This window comes from Cnephaeus nilssonii, assembly GCF_951640355.1.
Source record: "Cnephaeus nilssonii genome assembly, chromosome: 16".
Lineage (NCBI taxonomy): Eukaryota > Metazoa > Chordata > Mammalia > Chiroptera > Vespertilionidae > Cnephaeus > Cnephaeus nilssonii.
This window is the reverse complement of record NC_137087.1, coordinates 36,499,078-36,525,909: the sequence shown is the minus strand read 5'-3', so window position 1 is coordinate 36,525,909 and position 26,832 is coordinate 36,499,078. Positions and strand designations below refer to the sequence as shown.

Below are 26,832 nucleotides of genomic sequence, written 5' to 3'. Positions count from 1 at the left end.
GGTAAGAACCAATCAAAAACGTTCTTCTGAAAAAACGTTTCTATTACAGTTGATATTCAATATTTTACATTCGTTTCAGGAGTACAGGCTAGGGGTTAGACAATTATATAATTTACAAAGTGGTCCCCCTGTTATTTCCAGTACCCAGTGGGCACCATACATGGTTATTACAACATTATTGCCGGTGCTCCCTATGCTGCACTTTCCATCCCCCCGACTATTCGGTAACTGCCAATTTGCATTTCTTAATCCCTTCACCTTTTTCACCCAGTCCCCCAACCCCCTGGCAACCATCATTCTGTTCTCGGCATCTATGAGTCCGTCAGAAACATTTTTTAATGCTGTGGTGGGGGCGATAGAGTTATGTTTTATAATTTTTATTTTAGAACACTTCTTTTTCTTTGAATTGCATTGATCATAGCCCCTAGTTTCTGGTGTACTATCAAAATGGGCCTATGCATGGTCCCTCTTGTATTGTATTTTGTTATTTATTTACTTTTTTAAAAACGTTACTTCTTTTGTCCGTTTACCCATCCTCAATACCACTCTTTTTCCTGTGTGTACATTTTTTCTTCAAATATCTTAATATCACCAATCAAGTTAGATGCCGTCCCTAAAAGTCTTGCTACTGGCATGATAAATACTGAAATCACTAAGGAAACACCTGCTTAGAACGGAACATATCGCTTTGCTTTTAAGAGTTTGTCAGTCTTGGTGCCTCTCCGTCATTGTTGCCGGCTACCCTCACTTTACAAAGTTGGTTCAAGCAGAGAGCTCTCCTCCGGCCCCGTATGGAGTGGGAAGTGGAACATTTCACACAAGTTCTGGGAAAGCACATGAGGGGGCAGGTCTGTCTGGCCCCCAAACTTTGTTATTGATGCTCCAAGTTGGCTGCAGTGAGAATGCCTGGTCTGGAGAGTGCAGACGACCGACCAGTAGTTAAGTAGCCAGAGAGGCTAGTTACACTTTCAAAGCGGTTGCTCTTCCTTTCTTTTCTTTCTTCTTGTGACTCCCACCCAGATTAAGAAATAGAGCATTGCCAATACTTTAGAAGATGCCCCCCTTCCTGTGTGCCTCTCTCTGATCACGTCCCCCCACCCCAAGTAGATAATCACTATCTTATGTTTTGTGGACTCCACTTCCTTGTTTTTCTTTATACATTTACTAATTATGTGCATATACAGTTTAAACTATTTATGAAACTTATGAACATGGAGCACCGCTGTTCATATAATTTGGGGACTTCTTTCATTATCATGCTTGTGAGATTCATCTCTGTGGCTGCTACAGCTGTAATTCTTTCATTTTCATTGCTATATTCTATTTCTTTGTTCAAATGATTAACAGTGAGAACCCTTCATTTGCCTGCTTTATGTTACAAACTCATTCTCCCTACCCTCCTGCCTTCTGACTTGGCTGCTGGCCCATCTGATTGAGTTTGTGCAAGAAGAGAGGAAAATGTATTTATTTAGGTCTGTAAAACACCAAGAGTATACCTACATGGAGAGCCACGCTGAGGAATGGGGAAGAGCCACGGATGGGGAGTTTGACAGTTTAGAGTTTGCATCCTGGCTCAGCCACTTACTACTACATCATCTTAGAAATTCATGTAAGCTCTGAGCCATGTTAATAAGAATAATAATGCTTTTTTAAAAATTAGGATTTTTAGGTGCAAGTGACAGAAATCAAAGTCAATGTGACTAAAAACAAGACACAAATTCATTTATTTACTGAACAGAGAATCCCAGGGACGGAATTTAGATACAGCTGAGTTCAGATGTTTACACAGTTTCAGGAATACGGATTTCTCTACCTCTCACTCCTTTTCCTTCCTGGGTTGATGTCAGTTTAGGTGGGGTCTCTGCAGGTGGAGATACAAATGGCCACCAGCAGCTCTGTGCTTCCTTTCTAGGACTTGGGAACTTCTCCATGGGTCCAGCCAATGTCCCAGGGCTGACTTGTTTTAGTCTAGCGTGGCTCATAAGTCTGAATGAGTAATTGTGGCTCTTATTGGCCAGGCCTCTCCAGGGGCATGTAGGTTCCCACGGCCCATGTAGTGAGAATAAGTAAGGTGTCCAAAGGAAAACTGAGATGTTGTTGCCTAAAGGAAAGGGCATGGATGCCTGACAGAAAACAAACAAACCCAAGAGATAATTATAATCCTTGTCTATTCTGTCCTAAATTGCCTTAGCTCGGGCCTTAAAGGATAACTTCAAGGGAGGATCATATTGGCCACTATGAGCTCCTGAACACCCATTGGCTAGGGAACCTTTGCAAAGGTGAGGTTGGCTTGGCACATTCTGACTGAAACAGAGGTTGGCTTAGCACATTCTGACTGGAACAGAGGTTGGCTTGACACATTCTGACTGGAACAGAGGTTGGCTTGGCACATTCTGACTGGAACAGAGGTTGGCTTAGCACATTCTGACTGGAACAGAGGTGGCTGTGAAAGTCATTGTAATCAACAGGGCTCCTCTGACTTTTTTTGAGATGTTCATTGCCTGAAGAGCTTGAATCACACAAATATTGTAAATTTTTGTGATTGACCCCAAGATAGTGTACTTCCTCATGGAGCATGTGAGCAAAGGGGACATGTTTGATTATCTACAGGACTGTGGCCACATTTCTGAGGAGGAGGCTTAAGGCATTTTCCAGTAGTTGGTGTCCACTGCGTAGTACTGCCACCAGAGGGGCGTTGTCCACAGGGACCTGAAGCCAGAGAACTGAATATCAAACTTGCAGATTTGGGCCTCAGCACTGAGTTTATCACCCACAAGCTGCCTCCCTGATGCCCTCCCAGGGCCCTCCCCTTCATGGGCCACAACTAGGATGGCCCTGCCGTAGCCGGGGTGGGTGTGGGTGGGGGGAGAGGGGCTTCTGTATAAGATGGTCACTGGGAACCTTGCTTTTCATGGGAGATGACTTCTGGGACTACAGCAACAGAAACTGAGTAGGCACTGCCACGTCCCCTATTGCATCTCTTATGAATGCCATAAACTGTTACAAAGATTAATAAATCTTGACCTCAGCGACAGAGGAACTCTAGAAGAATTAATGAGGAATCCATGGCTAAACATGGGCCTGGCCAATTAACTGAGACCTTACAGTGAGTCACCCTGTGACATCCTGGACCCCCAGGTGACCAAGGGAATGATGAACCTGGGGTTTGAGTGGGACCCGATCCAGGACTCAATAGACAGAAGGTATGACAGAGTGATGGCCGCATACCTGACACCAAGAGCTGAAACCTAAGTGGAGGGCTGCCCCATCGCCATGCGATCCTTCCCTTCCCTTCCCTTCCCTTCCCCAGACTTCAACAGCCGTGGTGCTTCCCTAACCCGGAAGGTTCAGTCATCAGGGCAGAGAGCCTGCCAGTCCCCCAATCATCCTGTAATCAGGAACTACCACTCCCAGCCCAGTCCCCCCAGCGTTGCCCTCCACACACTGCACCAGCAGCAGCTGCCATGGTGAAGTCCCAGAGCGAGCCAACAATGAAAACTCCTTCAACACTGGGCGGCCGCCGCCAGGGGTGGGCAGGAGAGTCTTCCACTTCGTACTAAGACGTAAATGCTGCCCGCTGTCCACTAAGAAACAGCATGGCAGATGGACCCAAGTGTCATGCTTTAAATTGTGGATGGCAAGGCAGGGCCACAAAGACTCCCGGAAGGGCAATCTGCACACTCCCTGCGTTTTAAATGTGAGCGATGATGTTGAGCTCTAGGAGGTCGGCAACGTGATGCGGGAGGTCGGCCAGAGGCTGGGCACGAACAGCTGTGGGTGGGAGCCGGGCAGGAAGTACACGCTGTGTGAGGAACCCCCAGGAGAAAGGACTTGGTCCAGAAGATGATGGAGGCACGCTAACTGCCTCAGCATTCTCTGCTCACAATTCAAATCAGGAGGGTCCCCGGCACCTCTGTGGCCTTCAGATGCATTCTCCCCAAATGCCTGGTGGGTTTGGAGGATGCCTGGAGGCCCCTGGGGGACAAGAGGAGAGGCCACTGTTGCTAGAGGTCCACCCTTCAGCCCCCACGTGGCTGAAACTTTTTTCCTGAGGCCTTTCTCCCTATCCCCGCTCTTCTTTTCTTCCATGTTTGTGGGGTAGGGGGACAGTTCTTACTAAAGTACTGGGTTCTTCCAATCTTGGAATAAACTGGATACTCCAGGAAGATGTATCCGAACCTCTTTTGTATTCTCCCTGCACAGAATTGGGACTGTGCACCTTCCAGTTTGGGAAGCATGTAGTGATGCAGTACATGGACTTAATCAGAACAACTAGTGGAGAAATGACGAGAGCGTTTTCACAGGACCTCCCAACAGCAATGAAGGCGGTGGGCCGTTAAGTTCCCAGAGGAAGGGACATGCCATACCGTGCAGGGTCACCCAGGGAAGCCCCCGGATCCATCAGGAGGCAGAGGGCGCTGGGAGAGGCTTTCATTCCTGGAACTCCGGGAGGTCAGCAGGACTCCTCTCTCTCTTCGGCTCTCAGCTTTGCTCACCTCCCTGTGTGCTGGGGGCTTTCTAGCTGGGCTCTCTATGAAGGCAAGATGGCCACCAACAGTCTCAGGCTGATGTCATTCCAACAGAAATAGAACTCCTCTTGCCCCGTGATTCCAACACTCAGGGCCACACCTGGGGCCCGTGTGTCTTTTCTGTGTTGCTCTCCTAGCACACACATCCCGTGGTCTGAGTATGTTAGCCTCACGACAGGCATTTTTCGGTGCTGCTACAGTTCTCATACCTTCAGTTGTAATGAGCCATAGGTGTGCCATCTGTGTACAATTTAGGAAAAAATCATCCAAGAGAGGAGAGAAAACGGACACAGATGTTGGGTAGATGGTTATTTGCCTGTAGAGAATGTTAGTGCATAATTCAAAGACAAGAAGCAGCTAAATACTGCAAAGAAGTAAAAATTAGTTTAAGTGCTCAAGGAGCATGGTATTCTTGGGTTGTTTTCCATGTCCTTTTCTCTTGGCCATTCTTCCCATTTAATCATTTAACGCTTGTGTATCGCCTTTATATCATAAAGGAAAATTGCCATTGAGATACAGTTGCTGGGTCTCTCCTGGACTTTTTTTTCTTTTGATACTCTAAGGAAATAAGTATGGGTACTTTCAGCTGTGATTAAGGTATTTATTTACTAATAATTGCTAGTATTTGTGTTATTTGAACTAGAAACTGCTATAAGTTTAACTTCTTGAATCTTTTTTTGAGTGCCCACTGTATGCCACCGTATAGCTATCAAAGTGTGCAGTCACTTTACTTTTTCACTTGGAAAGTTACTGAAACAAACAAATGCAGATGAAAATGTATTTTCTGATAGCAGAGGGCAGGAAGCGAATATCTGTTCATATGAATATTTTAATAGGTATCCGGTGCCCTGTGAACCCCAGCGTATATAGCAGGAGGCTGCGAGATGCAGCCAGCTAAGTCACATGTCAAGGTCACACAGCGCCTCATCGCCTGAGCTGGATTTCAAAGCCAGATATGCCTGACCCCATGCCAAGTGCACTCACTGTTCTATGTGCTTAAAAATGTAAAGGGAATTCATGTGTGTAGCACAGTTTTAGAGGCCTCAAAGAGCAGTAGTATGATGGAGGGGTGTTGGGGAGCCCCAATAATTCTTTAGAGAGGAGTATCCTGTCAGAGGAATGTGGGTTTCTTTTTTATTTTTAACATTTTTTTCTGAGCTGTGTTGTGTTACTAAACAGAGCTGCGTCGTGGCCTAAGGGCCTCTTGTCAGCATCCCCCTCCGAGAAATGTGCTTTTAGAACATTGTTTGCAGCCCGCCTGGGAACACGTGTAAATGCCTCTGTGTGAAGTCTTCGGAGAGGAAATAGGGATGGACCTTCTTTTGCAGTTTATGAGGTTCCGCTTGATGTACTATTATTCTCCCACACTTCCTTGATGTAAAATATTATAATGATTATAAGATATTGCAAATTTAAATGCCTTATCCCTTCCTTAAGGCTCATGGAGGCAGTCTTTAACAACCACACCAGTAGCTAACATTTATGTAAATGCTTAATGTGGGCAGATTTTATGCTTTGTGATATAATATGGATTCCTTCATTTCATTTTCTTTCTTTTTTGTGTTTTGTTAATCCTCACCCTGGAATATTTTTCCATTGATTTTTAGACAGAGTGGAAGGGAGGGGGAGAGACAGAGAGAGAAACATCCAAGTGAGAGAGACACATCGACTGTTTGCCTCCTGTAGGCACCATGCACCCTGGTCAGGGCCAGGGGTCTAGCCTGCAACCGAGATACATGCTCTTCACCATAATTGAACCTGGGACCCTTCAGTCCACAGGTCGATGCTCTATCCACTGAGCCAAACCGGCTAGGTCTCATTTCATTTTCTTAATAAGTTCATGAGGGGAGCAACTGAGATTTGGAAAGATCAATAAAAACACTCTTTTTATCCCTCAGTTCAAAACCCATTTAGAGGTAGAAATAGGTATCAAACTGCCACCGTAAGTGCTAATATTACTGATAATTGGGGAACAAGGCTTAGAACTACCAGCCAAGTAGGAATGCAGTACTTTCCCCATAAAAAGGACAGATAGCCAGTCGCAGTCCCTCACAGCCCCCAAACAATCACAGACCGACTTGCAAGGGCGCCTGCCCCTATTTCATCTCTGGCATGGAAGAGCTGGGATGGGTGAGTGCTCTCTAACAGGCAGATCCCAAGTGGAAAAAAAGGACGAGAAGGGCTGAGCTGAGCCTGTGCGGGTGTTGCTCCCAAACTCATGAGTCAGAAAGCAAACTCTGCTTCCTATGGGAAAAGGTGAGGAGGTAGAGAAAGGCCATGATGCTAAGTCTACTGAAGTTCCTGCCACGGGGAACCAATGGAAAGGAGGTCTTTGTCTCCAATTGTAGGTTCTGAAACGGATCTGCCCTACAGTGAAGGAAACCACTGAGACACTGCATAAGAGCTTGCAATGAGTAAGTGGCCGAGGAGTCCAATAGGGCCACTGTATACGTGACAGAGTCAGGCTTGAACCAGGCCAGCTAGGACAGGCTCTGGCTTAGTTCACATACAGAGCAATGGGGAATTTAAAAGGGAGGGCGGATGTGAGAGGGATACAAGCAGAAGTGATGAAAGTTGGACTCACTGGTTATGAAAGTTGGGGAGTTGTCAAAAGGACTCAAAGTGTTCTAGCATGCCTAGTTGGAAAATAGCAAAATTATTTTAAAATATTTGTTTCCGGGAGAGAATAACCAGTTCTTCCATGCCATAGGGGCAGGCGCCCTTGCAAGTCGGTCTGTGATTGTTTGGGGGCTATGAGGGACTGCGACTGGCTATCTGTCTTTTTTATGGGGAAAGTACTGCATTCCTACTTGGCTGGTAGTTCTAAGTCTCGTTCCCCAATTATCAGTGCTCTTTTGGGCATGTGAGTTTGAGGTACCTGGAGGCTGTTGGAAATTTGAGTCTGCAACTTAGAAGATTGGCAGCATGGATGCAGATTTTGGAGTTGGCCATTTAAAGGTGAGACTATAGAAAGAGGAGGTTGGTTTCATAACTGAGTTTTGTATTTGAAATATGCCCAAAGATTGGAGTTGGTAACCTTGAGCAACTTGTTCTAGTTTAAAGGCAAGGCCCAGCATTGGCTCAGAACTTAACGTCATCTTTCAACCATAACCCTTGTGCAATCGAGGGCAAGCTTACAGGTTGCACTGGTGTGCAGGACAGTTCCTGTTTGCCCCTCCAAGGTCACTGTCCATCCCATATCCACTTTGTTCTCAACCCAGTTGATCCATGCATGGGCTTCATCAACTAGGCACCCTTGGGTTTAGACTTGATGGGACCTGGAAGGCAGGAGGAGTGTGAGGTTTGATTTATTTTCTTGCTTCCTTTATGGTTAGATCCTGTAGACTAGCTGCTCTTCTTTACCCAAAACTCTCTACAGTTATTCTGTAGAAAGTTCCAGTAGCTGCTCTCTCCCCATAGCCCTAGAGGTGGTAGTAGTTTTCAGGAACTCTGCTGACCCTGTTAGATTTTATTAACAAAGTCCTTACCTTTATAAATAGTGTATTTGTTGAAGTCTCCCAAGTTTCCTAGTTCCTATTGGGACCTGGAATAATTAATATACCTAGTAGACCAGAAGGAAAATTAGGTTTGCCAAGGCACTAGCCCTACCCTTAACCCTTTGCACTCGCTTGCTTTTTTCTCGATTCCTTTATTCTAATGCTAACCGTGTCGAGTCACACTCGACATCCGAGTGCAAAAGGTTAATAAACAGAGGGGTCTTCAAATCTGGAAGTCTCAGACCCGGGAGGAGACAACAAAATTAGTACAGGGTGTGCAAATCCACAAACACATGCAGCATTGTCAGCGGACAGAGTATCTTACACAGTTATCATGATTGTTTAAATGTTTTATAAGTGCCCAACTGATGCATAACATAAAAATGTGTATTTGAAAATAGTATGAAATTCATTTTAACTGTTGTCTTTATATATATTAATCAATAGGTAACTTGTATTAAAAATATAACTATTGCCATGTTTGGCTAAGGGAATATTTTAAATGTGTAGAGTGAGCTCACACGCAAAGAAATTTAGGCAGAGTTCTGGATCAAGATGGCAGAGTAGGTAAATGCTGTGCTTGCCTCCTCCCAGGACCACGTAAAAATTGCAATGAAATTATAGAACAATCCACCTAGAGAATCATCTGAAGACTAACTGACCAGAAGTCCTATAACTAAGGATATAAAGAAGAGGCCACATGGAGTCTAGTAGGAGGGGCTGAGACGTGAAACAGGCTGGCCCCACACCCATGTGTGGCGGTTGAGAAGCAGCAGGGATATCTCAGCTGAGAAGGGAGGGGTGCCAGCCCCACACCAGAATCCTCAGCCAGGAGCACCGGTGTGAGGAAGAGGAGCCCTCACATCTGGGTGAGATGGTGGGCAGCTGGAACCCAGATGACCTCTTCTAGGGCCAAGCACAGACTCATTGGCTCAAAGGCACTCACCCTGGGCTCTGGTAGAGGAACGGAGGCTTGGGAGGCACCAGAGACCGAGAGGGAGAAACTGAGTTGTGTGGCTTCAGGGTGAGGGCTGGAGGGACAGCCGCCATTGTCCCTGTGTGGAGCCCTCCTCCCACGCAGCCAATTCTGAATCTGCATTTACCTAGCGATCTTTACTTACCCCACCCTGGTGACTCCCCGAGACCCTGCCCACCCAACTCACACACCACCAGGGTCTGTTCCTATGGGAGGTAGCTGGCCTTGGCTCAAGCTGTAGACTTTCAAAAAACAAAATAAAACAAAACTCTCAAAGGTCCGCACGCTCTAGGCAGGTAGTGGTTGGCCTCGATGTGCCTGGTGACTTTTGCTTAGTAGCCCCAGACTCAGCACTGCTTCCAAATATAAATCCACATCAACCTGGTGAACCCACTCGCCCCACCCTGGTGACTCCCTGAGATGCTGCCTCACCCAGTTCGAATACTGCCTGAGGCTCTTTCAGCGGTTGAGCCTTATGGGCAGTGGGCAGGCAGCGGCAGGCCTCCAGGTGCCTGGTGCCATTAGCTGAGCTGCACAGGCCTGGAACTGGTGGCAGCTGAACTTGGTTTGCAGTGTGGCCTCTCCCATGCAACTCCAGGTCCTGCACAGGCAGCTACGGACTGTGGATCGCTGTATAGCTCCTACCAGGTGGCCCTGGGTTGGTCACAGGCATCCAAATTGAAGTAAAACTGTCATTATTTGCGGTTGACATGATATTATATATCGAGAACCCTAAAGATACCACAAGAAAACTATTAGAACTGATAAATGAATTCAGTCAAGTAGGAGGACGCAAAATTAATATTCAGAAATCAGTTGCATTTTTATACACTGATAATGAACTATCACAAAGAAAAATGAAGAAAAAGATCCCATTTACAATTGCATCATAAAATGTTTAGGAATAAATTTAACCAAGGTGGTAAAAGACCTGAACTTGGGAAATTATAAGACGCTGAAGAAAGAAATTGAGTAAGATACAAATAAATGGAGCATATACTATGCTCATGGAAAAAAATAATTAACATTGTTAAAATGTCTGGACTATCCAAAATAAAATATAGATTCAGTGAAATCCCTTTCAAAATACCAATTTCATATTTCATAGAACTCAAACAAATAATCCAAAAATTTATATGGAACTACAAAGGACCACAGCAATCTTGAGAAAGAATAACAAAGTTGGAATTATCATGCTACCAGATATCAAACTAAACTATAAGGTTATAGTAATTAAAATAGCATGGTACTGGTATAAAACCAGATACATCGATTAATGGAACAGAATAGAGAGCCCAGAAATAGATTCACACCTATATGGTCAATTAAAATATGACAAAGGAGGCAAGAATATGCAGTGGGGTAAAGGCAATCTATTCAATAAATGGTGTTGGGAAAATTGGACAGATACATTCAAAATAATATAAACCACCTTTTTACAACATATACTAGTACAAGAATAAACTAAAAATGGATTAAATGCTCAAAACCATAAAAACCCTAGAAGAAAACATAAGCAGTAAAAATATTCTCTTAGTAATATTTTTTCTCATCTATCTCCTTGGGCAAGGGAAACAAAAGAAAAAAATAAACAAATGGGACTAGATAAAACTAAAAAGTTTTTGCACAGCAAAGGAAACCATCAACAAAATGAAAGGCAACCTACTGACTGGGAGAAGATATTTGCCAATGATACATTCAATAAGGAGTTAATATTAAAAATTTATAAAGAACCTAGACAACTTAACACAAAGACAGGGAGGGATGGAAGAAGGAAGGAAGGAAGGAAGGAAGGAAGGAAGGAAGGAAGGAAGGAAGGAAGGAAGGAAGGAAACAATCTAATTAAAAAATGGGCAGAGGACATGAATAGATACTTCTCCAAAGAGGACATACAGATGGCCAAAGACATATGAAAAGATGCTCAATGTCACTAATCATCAGAGAAATGCAAATTAAAATCACAATGAGATATCACTTCACACCTATTAGAATGACTATCATCAATAAATCAACAAATAAATAAGTGTTGGCAAGAATGTGGAGAAAAGGGAATCCTTGTGCACTGTTGGTGGGAATGTAGATTGGTGCAACCACTGTGGAAAACAGTGTGAAGGTTCCTCAAAAAATTAAAAATGGAAAATATTGCTGCCTTATGACCCAGCAATTTCATTTCTGGATATATAACTGAAGAAATTCAAAACACTAATTCAAAAGACTTTATGCACCCCTATGTTCATTGCAGCATTATTTACAATATCCAAGATATAGAAGCAACATCAATAGACAAGTTGATAAAGAAGATGTAGTATACTATATATGTACAAGAGAACATTACTCAGCCATAAAAAGAATGAAATCTTACCATTTGTGACAACATGGATGGACATACCAGTAGAGGGTATTATGCTGAGTGAAATAAATCAGACAGAGAAAAACAAATACGATATGATTTCAGTTATATGAGTAATGTAAAGAAAAAATATATATGAACACACGAAACAGACTCATAGATACAGAGAACAGACTGATGGTTGGCAGAGGGGAGGGAGGTTGGGGAACTGGATGAAAAAGATGAAGGGATTAAGAAGTACAAATTGACAGTTACAGAACAGTCACATGGATGTCAAGTACAGCATAGGGAATATAGTCAATAACATTGTAATAACTAGAATGGTGTCAGGTGGGTACTAGAATTATCAGGAGATAATTTCGTAAATTATATAGTTGTCTAACCACCACATTTTATACCTGAAACGAACATAAAATAATACTGACTGTCAACTGTAACTGACAAAAAGTTAGAAACTACTTCCAAGGCCTTTGTTGCTAAAAGTTCAGCAACCTTTTCCTTGGTCCCAAACTAGAAGGATGTGGAATGAACTGGTTCAGTCCTAACAATTTCAACGTTTAGGATAGAGACAAAGATGACCACCCACATCTTGAAAGAATTTTTATAAAATGTTTCTAACTTTTTCATTTCTAGGACGAAATTCAGGTCCTCGGTCTTGCACAAAAGAGTCCACCACATTCTCAGCTTTGGCAGCACCTTGTCCCTTGTGTGACCTGCTGTGCGGCTCAAGCAGTGAGCAGAGTCTATGGAGAGCAAAAATAAACATCTCTAAGGGCCTGTGGAATTTGACGGCCTGTGCACGTGGGGCAGACAGTGGGCTGTGTGCCAGGCTCTGCAGGTGAGCCCTCCAGCAGGCCACACGCGTTTTTAGCCACTCTGCAAACTCGAGGAGAGAGGGCCAACCTGGCAGTGAAGCCTGTTCCCAGGTTTGGCCTGGTCTGGGTCAGGGCCTGGCCAGGTCTGGGTGTATTTAGTGAGACACCTTCACTTAGGGCGCTGTGACTCAGATGCTGGGAAGGCTGGCCAGCCTGGTTTGACAGTGAATAAAAGGAACAAGGAAAGGCAGGGCAATTTCTTCCCTCCATTCCTCCTCAAGCTCCCTGTACCCCTGCCCTGTGTGATTTGGGAAGTTGTCCGGCACTTGAGAATTGGAGGTTTCCTTCACTAAACATTTACTGGGTGCCTGTTCTCTTCCGTGCGCTGTCCCAAGCACTGGAGACAGAGGGGTAATTAGGAGCATCACTCTTAGGGGGCTCCCACTCTTCTGCCTCCACTCTCTCTCAGACTCCATTCTGCACAGCACTCCCTGACGTGCGGGGTTAACTGGAACCACTGGACAGAAATATTTGACTTGTTATATCCTCCCATCGCAACAACGCGGCGGGTTACACAGTGAGGAAAAGGTTGCGGTATAGACAGGCGGCACTGCTCTTCAAGAAAAGGCTCTCTATTGACTAATAAAAAGACTCTGTGAAATGCATCTCAGGCCCCAAATGTCTCCTCTGCAGCCCAGAAACCTCAAATATAACATAGTTGAACCTAATAGCTCCATATTCTATGAAAATGCAAAATTAGACTTGTGCAAAGCCACTGAGTTAGACACAAACATTTATCACCCCACATTTTTTGAGCGCCAGCTTTAGAGCAGACATTGTGCTGGGCACTGACTACATTCTACATTTTTTTCTTTTTCTTTTTCTTTTCTTTTCTTTTCTTTTCTTTTCTTTTCTTTTCTTTTCTTTTCTTTTCTTTTCTTTTCTTTTCTTTTCTTTTCTTTTCTTTTCTTTCTTTCTTTCTTTTTTGAACTCCAAAGCTTAACTTAGCTTTATTTTTTATTTTTATTTTTTATATTGTTTGAAGTATTATAAATAGTAGTACATATGTCTCCTTTATTTCCCCCCCCCATTGACCTCCCCTTGGCCTCCCCTACCCCCCAATACATGCCCTCACCTGCCCCCCTTCCCCCCAGTGTCTTGTATCTGTTGGTTATGCTTATATGCATGCGTACAAGTCCTTCGGTTGATCTCTTACAACCCCCGCCCCAACCTCCCCTGCCTTCCCGCTGTAGTTTGACGGTCTGTTCAATGCTTCTTTGCCTCTGTATCTATTTTTTTCCCCATTTCTTTCCTTTAAAAAATCTTGCCTCTGCAGACTAGAAACATTTAATAACAAAAAAGGTTTGAGTCCCAATTTCAATGTCTAACAGTTCTGAGTCCCTGTTTCAATGTCAAACAGTTCCTTAAGTGTACATGTCAGTCATGATATCTGGATGGTGGGCACATGGTGGCAATGCAGGTCCGACCCTCTCTGGTTTGGTACTAGGCAACCTGCAGCGACGCACAGCTGCTGACTGCTAGCACGGCAAGGCGTCATCAGCGTCTTCCATCTCTGGACTGTTTCTCCTCTTGTCTTCGTGGGAAGAGCAGACCTGTCAATTCCTCTCTGTTGTAGGAATCCACATGGTCTTGGAGTTGTTTTCTGAAAATATACAAACATATTCTCGACCAAAAGTTAATAAAGGAATCTTTTCTATATAATTGATTTGGGATCCTTTTTATTTTTGCCCAAATGATTTTTCTTTGTCTTATTTAAACACCATGTGTGTTTTTCATGGGTGTCTTGCTGTTAGCATTACAAATGAAAATTAATTTTGTAAAGTAAAAATTTTCTAGATGTAATTTACTTATAGGATATTTTTCCTTACACGATTTTTCAAAGAGGGCTTCAGCTCAGGTCTACTACTTCTTTTACATGTACTTCCAATTCAGAGAGAAAAGAACTCTATCACTGCCAAGAACGGTAGCAGGTGGCAAGCTCCTAGCTATGAATTGTACTGTCAACAGACGATTAGACTCAGAAGTACGCATTTTTCTGACATTGCCTAGAGTCAGTGGCTCTGTGGATGAGGGCCTACATGGTGGGAAAGAATCTTGTTTTCTACTCCCTCTGCCTCTTCTGTGAACCATGACTGGTACTTTTTCTCTCTTTCTGTAGACCAAATACCTCATAAATCACTCTGCCATTTATTCTTGGTCTTATGTAAAGTATTCATGTCCTCAAAGTCTCATACACAATGTAGAAACTTTGGCAGCTTCATTAGCAAAGGTCAATGTTTCATTTCAGTTTAGTGCCCAAAGGTCCCTGACAGACATCCAAAAATTTGTTTGAAGTCAGTAATTATTTACTCCCCCGTTACCAGGATCCGTCAGAGGACTAAGCAGAGAGAAACAATGTTTTTAAGAAAGCGAAGCACTCATCTCCCTTTACTTAAGAATTCTATATATACACCAGAATGAGATGCAGAATTCAATTATATTTTAGTGGTTGGGTGTCGAAATCCAATGAACTGGAGGCTGATTAGTAAAATGAAGAATTGCATGACGGTAGCATGCTAGCTTTACTTAGTTTTAGGTATCCTATCAACTCAATAAAAGGCGTTTGCATATTTGTGTAACATCAGGTGGGTTAATTATTCACAGTAACGCTCAGGCTATACTTCTAGGGGGACTGCAGGCTGCTGTCCGACCCCTGCCTTTCCTCTGACGTAAAGCTGCTAAAGGACCTGTCTTGAAAGAAACTCAGAGGAGTTGTTTTATGAGAAGTTACACTCCTGTGCTAACCTTTCAGGCTCCCCCATCACAGGAATAGGTGCTTGAGCTCTGGCAGTGCTTGGATGGCTTGTTGATGGGCCCAATAACAATTTTGAAATCTGGAGGGCAGATGGGCCAGTGCACTGTCCAAGGTCAGCCAGAGCTGCTCGCCTCCATCCAGATTCAGATGCAGCGATGCCCGGCGGGTCCCTTCACTTCTCTGAGCTTCAGCTTCGTCGTCGTGAAAGGGGGAAAGCAGGGCCCGTCTCTGCAGCTTGTGAGGCTCCAGGGCAACTATTCATGAGGAAGTATGAATAATACTATTGCGTACCGGTGCTTTCAGAGAAGTCGTCTCTCCCCATCCTGGAATTCTGGGAGGACGTTCCTTGTTCTGTGGCATAACCCAGGTTGACTCTAACTCACAACAGACCTTTGTTCCTTATGCTGTCACCACAGCCCTGCTTGGGAGTGTTTTACCTTTTTCATTTGGACTTACTCCATTGCATTTTTTTTTTTTTGAGAGATCCTCACAAATTGGTTCTTAACTTATAAAATCTGGGAATGCCCAAGAGAGGCTGCTCAACTAAAACAAATGAAAATGGAATCTGGAGACAGCCGAGGCAAAGTAAAAATTAATGATGCTTAATGTTTTTGTAAAGAAACAGAACATTTTATTTTGCCGGGGTTTTTTACCCACAGTGCGCCCTCTACGGAATAATTATCTACCTTTCATTGTGCAGTCTTAATAAATGATGTGGTTATTTTTAGCCCTTGAGAAACTATACAAAGAAGAAATGTGTGCTTAGATTTACACTGCAGGAGTAGAACTGAAATACCTGTTTAAGAAAGTTATGTGTAAAATGGGATTGAATACAATTTGGAAAGTGAATCATAATTATACCAGCCTAGTTATATTTCTTTTTTGCGTATTCAGCCTATTCTTTGTGACAGTTACAAGTATACAACTTTTACCTGGTTTTGCATAGCTTCTCTTACAAGATACACACAATGTTAGAGTTCTGTTTTGCTCTACCATTGCATCATAAATATTTTTCCATATTATAATATTATCTTCTTGTGTATAATTTTAAACAATCGTATACTATTCCATTTGTTGAATGCACCATAACTCTCTAACACTTCCCAATTGTTGAGCACTTAGATTGTTTCTATTTTATATATTATTCATAATACAACTTTTTTTTGGTCTGGTCTATAGCGTTGAGATTCTCTTAAATTGTTTCCTTAGGAAAACTTCTTAGAAATGAGATCATTGGTCAAAGAATATGAATAACTTTCTAATTCTATTTCATCGCACTGTTCAAAGGGCTGTTGCACAGTGCTGCCTGTTTCATCAGTCTTGAATAGCACTGAGCCAGGCTGGTCTCATACTGGACATTTATGGGTAGGTGGATTTAGAGTTTTAAGTTGGAAAATAGTTTAACCTTGGGGGTTATTTTAATGGAAAAACCCATGAAGAGATTAGGACTATACCAAGACAGAAGTTTCTAAACTTCGCCTTTTTTACTTGTATAATTGATTCTGTCATTTCATGACACTTGACACCTAATTGTGTCTAATCGGGTGAGTTATTCTTTTGTATGCAGGTGTAAGTAGAAGCTTGAATGCTATTCCTGTTGAATTGTGAGAGTGCTAGATCTAAAACATACCATAAACACAAAGAGATAGGAAACAGCTCGGCCATTGTGGTTCAGTGGATTGAGCGCTGTCCCAAGCACCAAGAGATCACTGACTCCATTCCCAATTAGAGCACATATCCGGGTTGTGGGCTCGATCCCCAGCAGAGGGCATGCAGGAGGCAGCCAATCAATGTTTCTCTCTCATTGATGTATCTATCTCTCTTTCCCTCTCCCTTCCTCTCTTTCCAAAAATATAAATAAAAACATATTTAATTTTAAAAAAAGAGATAAGAAATACAGAGGCTCAAATACAACTGATGCTTATTTTATCTTTCTTCTAACAGTGAGAGGTATGTGAAACCCAGAGCTGGAGAGGCAGCCTTCTCCAAAGAGTCTTCTGGGGACCCAGGCTCCTTCTGTCCTGTGGTTCTGCCAGCCCCAGGGCGATGTCCTGGTCTGTGTGGTTGAAATTCTCTTGTCTCCACGTCATGTTCCAGTCTGTGGGAAAGGGGGTTGTGGAAGTCCTGGGAAAGCACCTTGGTCTTTGATCTGCTGAGCCAGAAGTGGCACATACTACTTTTTCTTGCATCCCTTTCGTCAAGACTAAAACAACGTTGTCACCCCTACCTTCAGGGAAGGCTAGGGAAGATGGCATCAAACTGGGTGCATGTGGTTTGGCTAAAATTTGAGAGGATCTACTCTGAAAGAGAAGGCGGATCTACTATGAAAGATGGGCTCTAAGGACAGCTAATGCTCTTTGCCCCAGTCCAATATTCCTAGTTACAAATAATCGTATGACACAGGAAAGGATTAGTCATCTTTGCCCACTGAACAATCAACCGTTGGAGATGTCAGTAAATTATAAATATGTCCTGATTTTGGTTTTAGATGGCCCACAGTAACCCATGTGCCAGGTAGCATTCTATGCCAATCTTGAATGCCAACAGGAAGTCACAGGACAGTAAACTCTTCCAAGATCATAACTGGGCTGTTGGAGTAACTTGGAAAAGAAGAAAAAAAGAATCGAAACCATGACAAAAGTAAATAGAGCCCGGTCCACCTCCCCCCCGGATGGAGGCTGGGGCTGGATGATTGTGGCTGGCTGTTTCCTCGTCACCATCTGTACGCGGGCAGTAACCAGGTAAGTGGCATTTTGTTCTTGATTTATTAAGATGATCTGGCTTTTGTTGTTGTTGTTTTTGTTCTAAGTCTGCTTCATTCTATTTCTGAACCTACCATTGTGAAAATGTGTGTGTGTGTGTGTGTGTGTGTGTGTGTGTGTGTGTGTGTATTTTTGTTGCTCAGATATCCTTTTCTTTGTGAGGAATGTGATTTTCTGACACTTAAAAAAATTCTGCATTGTGGTCTCTTCGATAATATCTGACACATAAACCTGAAGTGTTAGGACATTTTTAGACCAAATATCGTGGCGATTCCAGCCATCTGTCTTCTTACACAGCTCATCCCAGAAAGGAAAAACATAGAAGGCTAAAATAGTCCTTGAAAACCTCTTGACTTACTAGATACTGAGCCCTTAGAAGCTTAAAACCTTCATTTAAATTCTTTTGCTTCATATTGCATTTGGCTGTGGTGTTTGGTGGTGGAGGCTGAGGTCTAGGTCGAAGACGAGAGCAGCAGCATAAATCCATGGATTCTCTCATTCTCATTTACTCATGCCTCCTCTCTCTTTTTATTTTTCACATGTTTATATTCTGAGAAAGTTTCTTTGTTGGTTTTTAAATTTTATTTGTAATTATAGCTTACATTCAGTATTATGTTGTATTAGTTTGAGGTGGACAGCATAAAAAATAGGGACTGCTTCACGAATTTGCATTTCATCCTTGCACAGGGGCCATACTAATCTTCTCTGTATCATTCCAGTTTTAGTATTTGTGCCGCTAAAGTGCGCACCTCTCTCTCTTTTCCTTTTACCCAGGGCATAGTGTTGAAAGTGCTTAAGTTAAATGTCTACACACTGAGACTCATTGGAACAAATACTTACTTGAAATCTGCAGGTGCCAGCTCTTTCCTCTACAGGTGCTCCCATTCAAATTGCACTCTGTTCTCCTCTGGCAGCTCACACTTGGCAGCAAAAGAAAGCAGTTTGCACTCATAACTTTATTTTATGGCATCCTATATAATAAAAGTGTAATATGCAAATCAACCGAATGGTGGAATGACCAATCACCATGACGCGCACTGACCACCTGGGGGCAGACGCTCAACACAGGAGCTGCCCCCTGCTGGTCAGTACACTCCTACAGGTGGAGTGTTGCTCAGCCAGAAGCCAGGCTGGTGGTAAGAGCCTCTCCCGCAGGCGGTAAGGAGCGAGGGGTCCCGGACTGCAAGAGCCCTGGACTGCGAGAAGGATGTCTGACTGCAAGAGGGATGTCTAAGCCGGCAGGCAGACATCCCCCAAGGGGTCCCAGACTGCAAGAGGGAGCAGGCCGGGCTGAGGGACCCCCCACCCCCGCCAACCAGTGCACAAATCTTGTGCACTGGGCCTCTAGTCATTAATAAAAGCATTGATGTTACCTTCATAACAAACACATAATGCAGGAAAGAAGCAGGATGTTGGTTTTTGCCACAATAAAGGCTGATTAATTATGTGTCGTAATACTCTGTAGATTTGCTTAAAATTATACAATTGGTGTTGAGTTTGATATTGCTTCCACCTGTATTATGGATCTTGTGTTTTGGGTGCAAGGAGGTCGTAGAGTTAAAAGGAATCTCTTTCATTTTGGCTCTTACGTGTGGAAGCTCCCATCATTCTATGATGGGCAAGTTCTAGAAGTGAGCTCAGTGCTTCATAAGAAGGCTACTGAAAACCAGGAGAGAGGATTGTGGCTGGCAGCCAAGGCCTGCTATCCGAGGTTCCTGGGAGAGCTGAGGAGAGGATACCTGAGCAGAATAAGCTCAGAGGAAGAAAAGTGTGAAGACGCAGCCAGATCAGAATCTAAATGTCACGAACCAGGAAGCAGCCAAGAGAACTGGAGATGGACAAGGAAGTAGCCTGCAGGGTGATTTGTCAGTTCAGAGAATCAGTGCCTGTCGGGCTATTAAATTTTTCTTTTCCTCCCAGTTTAACTGAGAAATAATTGACGTACATCACTGTATAAGTTTAAGGAATACAGCATGATGGTTTTATTTCCATATATTGTGAAATGATGACAACAGTTTCAGCTAGCACCCACTTCTCATAGAGAAACAATTAAAAAAAGGAAAAAGAGGAAAATTAGATTTCCTCCTTGTGATGAGAATTCTTAGGATTTACTTTTTTTAACAACTTCCCTATATCATACAGCAGTGTTAGCTATAGTCATCATGTTGTACATGACATCCCTAGTACTTATTTACCGTATAAGTGGAAGTTGTACCTTTTAACCACCATCCTCCACCTACCCCTTCTCCCAGTTTCCACCTCTGGTAACTACAAGGCTAATCCCTTTTTCTATTAGCTTGTTGTTATTTTTTTATTGTTTAAAGTATTACATATAGTAGTACATATATCTCCCTTTTTTTTTTCCATTGACCTTCCCCCAGCCTCCCCTACCCCCTGTCACATTCCCTCATCCCACCCCTCCCTCCCCCCCCCCCCCCCCCCCGGCCCAGTGTCTTGTGTCCATTGGTTGTGCTTATATGCATGCATACAAGTCCTTCGGTTGATCTCTTTCTCCCACTCCCCAACACTCCCCAGCCTTCCCGCTGTAATTTGACAGTCTGTTCGATGCTTTACTGCCTCTGTATCTATATTAGCTTGGTTTTTGTTTGTTTGTTTTTAAGATTCCACATATAAGTGAGATCATACAATATTTGTCTTTCTCTTTCTGACTTGTTTCACCTAGCATATGCCTTTAAGGTCCATCCATGTTTTCAGAAATGATAGGATTTTGTAATTCTTTTATGGCTGAATAATATATATCTCCATTCATCTGTTGATGGACACTTAGGTTGGTTGCATGTCTTGGCTATTGTAAATAATGCTGCTATGAATATGGGGTTGCAGATAACTCTTCAAGCCAGTGTTTTATTTCCTTTGAATATATTCCCAGCAGTGGAATAGCTGGATCACATGGTAGTTCTGTTTTTAATATTGTGAGGATCCTCCGTACTATTTTCCATAACGGCTGTATCAGTTTATAATTCCACCAACAGTGCACAAGGGTTCCCTTTTCTCCAGCATTTTTTTATCGCTTGTATTTTGATGATGGCCATTTTAACTGTGTGAGTAATATCTCATTGTGGTTTTAATTTGCATTTCCCTAATGCAGGCGCCCTCAAACTACGGCCCGCGGGCCACATGCCGGTGTTTTTGCCGTTTTGTTTTTTTTACTTCAAAATAAGATATGTGCAGTGTGCATAGGAATTTGTTCATAGTTTTTTTTAAACTATAGTCCGGCCCTCCAACGGTCTAAGGGACAGTGAACTGGCCCCCTGTTTAAAAAGTTTGAGGACTCCTGCCCTAATGACTAGTGATGTTGAGCATGTTTTCATGTACCTGTTCACCTTTTGCATATCTTCTTTGGTGAAATGTCTACTTAGGTCCTTTGCCCATTTTGAAATTGGGTTATTTGTCTTTTTACTATTGAATTGAATGAGTTATTTATGTTTTGGATGTTAATCCTTTTCAGATAAATGATTTGCAAATATTTTCCCCCATTTCATGAGTTGTCTTTTCACTTTGTTGATGGCTTCTTTTGCTGTGCAGAGCTTTTAAGTTTGATATAGTCCTTCTTGTTTGATTTTTATTTTGTTGTTTGTGTTTTAGGTGCCATATAAAAAAAGAATCATTACCAAGACTCATGTCAAGGAGCTTTATCCCTATGTTTTCTGCTAGGAGTTTCATGATTTCAGGTTTTACATTTAAGTCTCTAATTCATTTCAGGTTAAATTTTTTTGTGAGTGATATGGGTTCATTTTCTTTTCTTTTCTTTTCTTTTTCATTCTTAAACATGTGAATAGCCAATTATCCCAGCACTGAAGAGACTATCTTTTCTCCACGGAGTATTCTTGGCTCCCTTGTCAATTATTATTTGACCATATATGCTTAGGTTTATTTCTGGGCTCTCAATTCTGTTCTGTTGATCTATTTGTCCATTTTTATGCCAGCACCATACTGTTTTGATGATTATAGCTTTATAGTATAGCTTGAAATCAGGAAGTGTGATACTTTCTGTTTTGTTTTTCTTTCTCAAGATTCTTTGGCTATTCAGAGTTCTTGTAATTAACCATTTTTTAAAGTAAAAATTTCTTTGTCTCTTTGTCTTCATCTCCAACTCTGTCTCTGTATGCCTCCCCCCACCTCTATGTGTGTATACCCATATGTTTCTGATTATATAAGAAAGCATGTTCATTGTAAAATAATTCAAAATGCAGAATAAAATTAAAAATGAAATAATTTATTATCTCACAATTTACATATAACGACTGGGTAATTTTTAGTTTATATATTTTCAGGTGTTTTTTTTTATTTACATGAATATGTGTTTATAAAAATAAGCCCTTACTATACAAACTATTTTAAATTGCTTTTTAATTTAACATTATATTGTGAATTTATTTCCAAATCAAAACAGATTAAACCATTGTTTTTAATCCTTAATAATATTTTATTATTATTACTAGTAGCCCTGTGCACGAATCCATGCACCAGTAGCTCGCCAGTAGCTTGCTGCCTCCCTCCAGTAGCTCTCCACCCACTGCCACGTCCTCCTGTAGCTCCCCCCGCCCCCCACCCCCTTTTATAGCTTGCTGCCCTGCCCCCCTCCTGTAGCTCTCCGCTACCTACTTGTAGCTCACTGCCCCACCCTCCTGCTGATCTGTGATCTGGTCGTTATGCAGTCGGTCATTATGCTTCACAGCGTAAGCACCATTTGCATATTACATCTTTATTATATAGGATTATGATTATTATTTTTAGAGAGAGTGAAAGGGAGGGGGAGAACAAGAGAGGGAGAAACATTGATGTAAGAGAGACACTTGGATTGGTTGCTTCCTGCACTCACCCCTGACCAGCCTACAACTGAGGTACATGCCCTTGATTGGAATTGAACCGAAAACCATTCAGTCTGCAGCTGACACTCTAACCACTGAGACAAACCAGCTAGGGCAGTGGTCGGCAAACTCATTAGTCAACTAGGGCAGTGGTCGGCAAACTCATTAGGCAACAGAGCCAAATATCAACAGTACAACGATTTAAATTTCTTTTGAGAGCCAAATTTTTTAAACTTAAACTATATAGGTAGGTACATTATTATTAACTTAATTAGGGTACTCCTAAGCTGGCCTTTGCTAAAAACTCAACGGGCCAAAGAGCTGCATGTGGCTCACGAGCTGCAGTTTGCCGACCACTGAGCTAGGGCAATATTTCATTTTTTGGTATTTCAAAATTTAGTTAACTAGTCCCTTATTGAAGGACAAAGAGGTTGGTTATAATATTTGACTATTATAAAGAGTTCTCCAGAATATTTATTTGTATCTAATATCATCTTCATCATCATCATCTGTTTATTACCTTTGGTTAAAATCTAGACATGAGCCCTGGCTGAGTGGTTCAGTTGGCTGGAGCATTGTCCTTTACACAGAAAGGTTACCAGTTTGATTCCCAATCAGGGCATATACCCAGGTTGTGAGTTTGATCCCCAGTATGGAGGGCAACCGATTGATGTTTCTCACTCTCCCTCTAAAATCAATAAAAACATATTTACGAGTGAGGCTAAAAAAAACCCCGAAAACCTAGAAATGAAATTGCTGGGTGATGTATAACTCTTGATTGTTAAACTAAAGGCCCAGTGCATGAAATTTGTGCAAGGGCCTTGGCCCTCGCCACCGCTGTGGCCACATCTGCTTCGGCCTCTGCCCACTGTGGCTTTGTCCAGTCTAATTAGCATATTACACTTTTATTATTATAGATTTTAACTTATATAACAACCTCTTACATGTTACAGATGTAAGTTAAATATTAAGATGAATAAAAGTACATGTTTTTGACCTGCCATCTTTTTCATCAGATCTTCCCTACAGCAGTGATCTTCATATCTACTTGGCTTCAGCAGCCCCTCCAGTGAATTTACACTTGTTCTTATCCTTTAGAATGGCCCAATGGTCAGCTTCTGATTTCCTACTTACTATGGTCTAGCAGAGTACCACTGAAAACCAATTTAAACCTGTGGAACAGTTGATGGAACCAAAACTTTAAGCTCTAATTCAAATTCATGTTTCCTCTCCTCCTCCTCCTCCTCCTCCTCCTCCTCCTCCTCCTCCTCCTCCTCCTCCTCCTCTTCCTCCTCCTTCTCCTCCTCCTCCTCCTCCTCCTCCTTCTTCTTCTTCTTCTTTTATATAACATGCTTGCACTGTATTTTCCAGATGTATTTCAATTTTTTTTGTGGAGTTCCAGACATACTTTACTCAGGATTATGCACAAACAGCGTGGATCCATTCCATTGTAGACTGTGTGACCATGCTCTGTGGTAAGTATCACTTACCAGGGATAGACAGCTACTAGCTACTGTCAAATTGTACATGACAATGACCTTCTATTGCCTTTGATTACCAATGGTAAAAAATGCCTAAGATGAAAAGAAAAGGTCTATTCTACCTTCAGCCAAACGCAACCAGACATGCTCTTGGAATTAATGAACTTGGCTGATGTCAGATGGAACAGGTAGTTGATAACTTAGGAGGACACATACCATTTGGTTCTTCTATATGAAGAAGACTTGTGCATCATAGGACTTATCCTGATTTTGGAAGTAGCTAACCATACAGTGTATGCGTGGCTTCTTTCTTCCAAATGCTGTGGTCCCTTCATTCTCCAGTCATGTAAGTCCTTGGATAGCGCCGTGAGCCATTTCTATAGGATTCCCTTAAATGAGTACAAGCAATATGCGCATTGTTTCTCAAGTCTTGTTTTCATTCCATTTCCTTCTCAGAAATTTCAAACTTTGTCTCATAGATTTCATCACTTTTCATGCATAAATCTTCATTCTTAAAGAGAAGGAATAGGGAAGGATAAGATGGTGCTAATCCTGAGATAAATACATTCATCATAGCTGTCATTTCATTCAATATATAGGGTAAATAGAGTGCTCTCAAAATAAGTGGAACCTCTCACTCCATATATTTAGTAAAGGAAATCCAACTTTGAGGTTTTTTGTGGGTTTTTTTTTTTAATTCATACCAAAGTTGTTCAATTAGTGGCTTAGAAAGTTTCTGAGATTGAGTCAAATTGATATGAACTATTTGCAGGCTAGACCCATTTAATCCTTTTATTGAGATGAATGCTGAGTATTTTAGAAAACTGCTCTTTCCAGGCCATGTCTTTGTGGTAAAGGGAAATATTATATTATTTAGTAACTTATAAATGATGTCATCTGATTCCATTCTAGGTACTAGTTCATATTTATTTTTCTAATGTACATACTCAGGAATCAGTTGAATTATTCTGACATGTATTTCCTTGGTTAGAAGGAATTTGAGAGCAAACCTGAAAGGCAGGTTTCAGGAGAAGGCTAAATTGACTCTTTCTACCGATAACACTGGAAGGTCTTAAGGGATAAAAATAATAATAATAATATCTCTGGGTTTTCTATCTTGTGTGTATAATTTATTTATTTATTTATTTATTTATTTATTTATTTATTTATTTATTTACCGGTGAGACAATCAATGGATCTTCAGGGTCACATTAGTCACAGCGTTTGTATGAGCAAGTCAAGAGAGCAATATTTGTCTTTCTCAAAGGATACAGCTGACTCATTTCCCTCAGTTATCTTTTGGAGACTATTCATAATCCCCAAAAGAGAAATAAATGAACTTCAGTGACCAGTATCGTCACAATGACCATGTGAGACATTGAGCCAAAGTAGGGTCATGTTAGCATGACCTTAAATATGCAGCATATTAAAATTCCACGCAAGGACTCAAGGCCTGTTGTACCCAATTGCTTACCTGGCAACAATGGTTGAGTACAGAGTATGAACAAGAGGCTGCAGAATCTCATCTAAGACACTCATTGGGGACATAACTGCCCTATAATAAACAGAGAAGTTAACATTTTTCATTGAATTTAGTTAAAATGTTGTCACTTTTCCAATAACCATAGCAGCAGCTGTCTGGAAAATTAGACATACTTTTAGGAGATTTGCTCATTCCTGTTCTCCAGAGGTTCTAAATACAGCCAGCCACTGTTTTAACTGGATAGCAGACATCAATCGGGCTGATGACTGATTCTATCATGTACATTTGAATCAGGCCTAAATTTCAACCTGATTAATAAAAAAATTATACCCCACTGATACTCAGAGAACTAGCTCTTCTGATCTTGTTACTAGAAGTACTGGTGTCAGCATGAATTGTTCCTTAGAAAGAAATTCACATGTGTTCCTTACCCATCCTCCCTGCCATCAGAAGCCAGAGGAATAGTGATATAACCCTGAACTTGGTATCAGGTGCTCTGAGCTATACTTCTTGGTGATCTTGGGCATGTCATATTCCCTTGGGCTGCAGTTTCTCATTGGCCTCTCCCAGCTTTAATTAACATTTTATAAACCTAGAAATTGGCACAATATTGATGCATTGTTAAACCACAAATAGAGTAAGGTCAACCAAAATGTCACCATGGGTGTGAGCATTTTCTTAGATTTTTCTGAGTGTCAATTTCTCATCCATACGATTTTCTAAAGCCTGAATACAGTGCCAGATAGTGACATCTGTCTATCATCTCTCTCCCTGGCCTTTTCCTGCGTAACACTGTGTGACTATGGGCAAGTCAGGTTCTCCTCAGTTTCCAAATCTGTAGAATGAGTATGCAAGGTTGGGGGGGGGTGGGGGAGGGACGCTTGATGCTTTAAAGGTCGGTCGTTCTCTACTCTGCTAATGCAACACCCCAGCCTTTTCACCGGGCCCTCAAGGCCTTTCTGTTGACCCTATTTATTTTTGTTTTTGAAGCTCCACTTGGGAGTGTTGTCAGTAACCATTTATCCTGTCAAGTGGGAATCATGCTGGGTGGCTTGCTTGCATCTACTGGTCTCATCCTGGGCTCCTTTGCCACCAATCTGAAGCATCTCTACCTCACTCTGGGAGTTCTTACAGGTAAGGACAACTGTACCACTTGTCTCACCCCACCCCATTCAGGGGTTCTCAACCACATCAACAGAGCAATGATTCATAAATTATTCACTTTGTTAGATGCATAATTTAGCTGACCTAGCCTATGTCTATCTACCTGGAAGTTAAACAGAAGAGCTGGA

At 42.1% G+C, this 26,832-nt stretch overlaps 1 protein-coding gene across 4 annotated transcripts in view; it reads left to right on the top strand.

The window, feature by feature from the left end:
- Positions 1-26,832, top strand: part of SLC16A12 (solute carrier family 16 member 12) — a 60,344-nt gene that overhangs the window by 22,990 nt on the left and 10,522 nt on the right. For 2 of the 4 annotated variants that reach the window (XM_079793145.1, XM_079793144.1), the window contains 3 exons: positions 17,530-17,723; positions 23,948-24,051; positions 26,531-26,674. In XM_079793145.1, coding sequence (XP_079649271.1) covers positions 17,614-17,723; positions 23,948-24,051; positions 26,531-26,674 — 358 coding nt within the window. In that variant the 5' untranslated portion in view covers positions 17,530-17,613. Of the gene's footprint in view, positions 1-17,470; positions 17,724-23,947; positions 24,052-26,530; positions 26,675-26,832 lie in introns of all 4 variants that reach the window. The other 2 variants (XM_079793143.1, XM_079793142.1) reach the window with 1 other exon arrangement.